This window comes from Austrofundulus limnaeus, unplaced genomic scaffold (assembly GCF_001266775.1).
Source record: "Austrofundulus limnaeus strain Quisiro unplaced genomic scaffold, Austrofundulus_limnaeus-1.0 Scaffold549, whole genome shotgun sequence".
Taxonomy (NCBI): Eukaryota; Metazoa; Chordata; class Actinopteri; order Cyprinodontiformes; family Rivulidae; genus Austrofundulus; species Austrofundulus limnaeus.
The window spans coordinates 218,950-223,420 of record NW_013952951.1 but is presented as its reverse complement, the minus strand read 5'-3'; the positions used below and the strand labels follow the sequence as shown (position 1 = coordinate 223,420).

Sequence of the window (4,471 nt, the reverse complement as noted above, 5' to 3'; positions counted from 1 at the left end):
ATTCTATTCTATTCTATTCTATTCTATTCTATTCTATTCTATTCTATTCTATTCTATTCTATTCTATTCTATCCTAGTTTGTGTCTGCTTTGCTAGTTTTACAGATTTGCTGTTTTTTTTATTTGTTGTTTTAGCAGAATAATTTCACTGCTGCTCGAATGATGGAGTTCAATCCATTTTAGCTTATTTTTCTTGTTTTAACTTCTGCTCTGCTTGTTTTAACTTTTCTTTATTAAACTGTAGTGAAATCATTCAGCATTCATAGTGTACTTTTGCAGAAAATGTTTTTTTTTTAGTTATCTATAAAACCTTTTGGTCCTGTTTGTTGTTGTGCAGCTTTTAAAATAAAACATTGCACTTTCAAACCAAAGGATCAGTGTGCTGTGACTTTTGGTATTGGCTTGTTGATCAGTATAGACATAATCTGGAGAAAAGGAGAAATCAATTGGATTTTGATAAAACACACGAGAAAAGCCAACCTTCCCAGTAGGAATTCTGTAAAACTCAAGCGTTCTTCAGAGCAGAAACATCATTTAAAGATGAAATGGCTCACAGAAGGTCAGACAAGGTTTGATATATTTTATGCTTTTTTACACAATCAAAGTTTTAAGTTTTATAATTTTTACTGACAGCTGATGACATCACACTAACTTTTGAACTTTCGAAAGTTTTCTAATCTTCTGTACACAAACTTTTTTAACTTGAACAAATTATTTAGGTAAATACAAAACTAAAAAAAAAAATACAAATCATACATCAAAACATAATTGTTCATCCTGCTGGTCTCTCAGAATGGTTTTCTGTCAAATCCCTTCAGAATGCAGAAAGTGTAGCTTTTACAGACTTTATATTTTAGCTAAAATAATATTCCCAATAAAACTTAAAGTTAGTGTAGGGGTCACCTCGAGTGAAGAAACAAAATTTACTGCCTCGGAGCAGGCCTCGGACAGGCCTGCTGAGAGGACAGGAACTCTGTCACAAACTGAACTCTATTTAGGCCATGACAGGTCATTCTAACCGTGGAAGAGAACCTCTCAGTTCTCTTAATCAGAAAATGGACAGAACAATCTCTTCTGTACGTGATTCATGTGTGTTTAACTAAGAATGTTTATGCATTTGTTAAATCATGATAATGACTGTCACAGGAAAAGTGGAACCACTTCTTTTCTTTCATCGTGCCTTAAAGATTTATCATGGTATAAAAATATCACAGAGAATCTGATTACAATGTTTTCATTGTGTTTTTATGTAAATCATTGTTTTATTTTACTGTGAACATAGTAATATAATTGAGGATTTTTCCTGAGAAAATCTTTCATTTATCTGGACTAACAGAAGGTTCAGAACTGATTATAAAAACAGAAATGTTAATTAATCATCAGAAATGTTTTGCAGTGATTTCTCTTAGAGTCTATCAGAAGAAAGCTGAAAAGAGGTTATCATATCATGTTGTTGAATAACTACAGAATTTTAACCTTGGGCTGGCGACAGCTGGCAAATCTTTATCTTTCTTTCTCTGACTCATCTCTAAGCCTGAGGGCRGAACCAAAGTTTGTCCGTTTCTTTTACTAACCCGGGTGGCTTTGAGCGACACACTCTTCTTCCTGATTCCAACCTAGGAAGACAGCTGGGATTCTCTCCAGAGAAACCCCAGTTTGGCTTAAAGTCTGATCCCATGAGCTAATTAGGGAAGACTTCACAGCCAGGGACCCGGCACGCCTGTCGGTGGTCTCAACCCGAGGCTGAGCCTCATGAGAGTGTTTTTAACGCCCAAGGGGAGATTTTATTTTGGAAGGAGGAACCGGATATGGCTTGAATTTTTCCGGCTTGGACTGAAACAGACGAAAGCTTCCTGGAAAACACCTGTTCACCAATGACCGGTAAGCGAGCCGACATCAGTTCCCTGACTGATCGGAGGCGAGCCAGCTCCTACCTCCAGGGTGCCTTAAGAAGACATCATCAGGTAAAGCTGATGTGTTCGGAGTGACGTGTCATGTGGAACCTGAGCTTAGAAAAGACGTGCAGTTCCGGATGACCCACACTTTGATAAAAGTAAAAGTAGTAGTAACATACTAATCTTACTTTCCTCCTTTCCTTGTTCTTAATTTGCCAAAACTTAAGCTAAAAGTGCCAGTAAAATTGTTTGGTTGTTAACATCGGATCTGATGCTTTACTGTTCTTTATAAGTAATCTAAGTTGATGTGAATTGAAATTCGGACGCGGGTTTTATCTCATTTAACTCTGACACTTGTTATAGGAATAACCACAATCAAGTGTAACTTATGATCTGTTCAATTTGTGTAAATAAATGATTGCATAGTCTTTTATGAATCAACTTGAACTCATCTGAACGTTCACTTGTGTCACTTTTCACTTCGCACAGTCAAGATATTAACAAGTAATGAGAAATACCTTGGTAAAAGTTTCCTCATAACCTTGTGTATGAGAGATGTGGGAAAAGCTTAATTCACTTTAAGTTCACTACTACATTAGGGTTTTGAAACTTGTCAGATATTCATTATATGTAGAAACATAAAAATTAACATGTAACCATCAAAGTCTTCTGCTTTTTAGAGCTCAAAAATTTTACAAATCTAATTTTTAGTTGTTTTTTTACTGCAACTGTTGCAAAGGTTTGTTATTACCACAGTGACCGTAATGAGCCACTGGATACAGCTTTTACATTTATTTTGACCATGAATATTTTACTGTTTGTACAAGGTTGCTTCATCAAAATGTAGCCAATATTTGAGCTTATTATTATTAATTAATTATTTTTTTAATTATTAGTATGATATGCTGCTTTTAAGCATTAAATATTCAACTAACATGAAATACTTATTGTAAATGTGTGCAGAGCAAACAAGATTTTTCTTTTTGAAACAAAGCACAAGCTTAAATCAAGAAAAGTATATTGTCAGAAAATGTGTTGTTCCTCTAATGAGATTTCGAGTTTTACCCATTTAAAGTTCTAACTTTGCTTACTGTAAGCAAACTAATTTACTGAAGGAGCTAAACTTTAATCAGCAACATTTGATACGTTTGAGACATTGTGTGGTCGTGTCTTTGAAGGTTAAATACAGAAATGCTCTCTATAATACAAAATACACTTTTGATTCTGGGTTAAAAGCTGCCATATTATCACAGGACAGAGGCTGTTATTAACCGTTTTTAACAACATAACGAAACACACATTATACAAGATAAGAAAAGCAGTTTAGATCACCTGATGCTGGCTGGTTTCTTCCTGCTGTCTGAGGGGTCCGACTCTAAGTCCAGCAGGAGCTGGAGGTCCGGGGACGTATGTCCACGCCTCCTCTGTCTCCTCTCACTTTCATTGTCCACCTCAGACCTGGATACAACACACAGGAAGGGAGAATGTCAAACGTGTCCTCAGGTGTCCAGTTACACTTTGCATGCAGTTTATACAAAGCATCAAACATATTTGTTTTTACACGTTTTGGTTCTGATGGTTAACAACGAACCAGTCAAAAAATGGCTCTGGTGTCGGTTAGCACAAACTGGACCTAAAGTTTCCCTCAGACCCAACACATGAATGAAAGTCCTAGGGATGTATTTCAGAATAAGTTCATCTAATATGGAGAAAGGATGGAGTTATAGCTGTTCAGGTCTAATAACGTCCCACAGTGTTGAAGGATGCCATGTTCAGACTCAACTACTACAACATCAAGCTTCAGCTCAGTGTCTGTTGAACTGACTGAGCTACAGCTGTTTTTGTGTTGACTGATGTTGATTAGCTGTGGTGGCCATCTTGAATGGGACAGACTCCAGACATTATTCAGAGGTAGACGCACATCCAGTGATTCATTTCTGAGAGATTTAATGCAATCTGTCAGGTGGGCCATGAGATATTTTGCTAACAGACAATGCTCATAGTCATTGTCAAGGAAATGAGATCTTGTTGGATTTGTTAGTACAAACTAAGAATGTGTTAAATTGGCTGAGCAATGGACATTTTTGTGTTTCTTAACCTCTTGAGCCCCATGCCCCCAGTACCGGGGGCAACACAGTTTTTTTCCATTTCCTATTTCTTTAACTTCTTTTATCTTCAGATCCGTCAGTTGAACCTGGACATGTTTGGTATCAAAAGAAACCTAAGATCATTTTTACATTCACTAAACACAGTTCAGACATTAAGCAGCTGAATCAGAAAGTAAACAAACTGTACAAAATGGTGTCATTGTAAATCTGTAAATACATTCAAGCAAATCTGTAAAGGAAAGATTTTGACATTATGTTTTAAAGCAAGTCAAAATAGATAACTAAATATGTTGTAAAGTGTGTTCAAAGTTTTTTTTTTCACTTGATTTTGAGTGAATATGGTCCAACTGAAGTCAAATATAATTTCTCATTATTTTATATAACATAGTTTGGTGACAAATACATGTTGAATAATTTTTCCAAAGAACAAACATTCAATAACATGTCTTTTCAGTCAGGTTAAAAAAAA

General features: G+C 35.7%; 1 protein-coding gene across 1 annotated transcript in view; it reads right to left on the bottom strand.

Moving 5' to 3' along the window:
- The window catches only part of LOC106530708 (GRAM domain-containing protein 3), a 27,006-nt gene that overhangs the window by 20,050 nt on the left and 2,485 nt on the right, over positions 1-4,471 (bottom strand). The window contains exon 2 of the mRNA XM_014026399.1: positions 3,227-3,352. Within this exon, the coding sequence (XP_013881853.1) occupies positions 3,227-3,352 (126 nt within the window). The remainder of the gene's footprint in view (positions 1-3,226; positions 3,353-4,471) is intronic.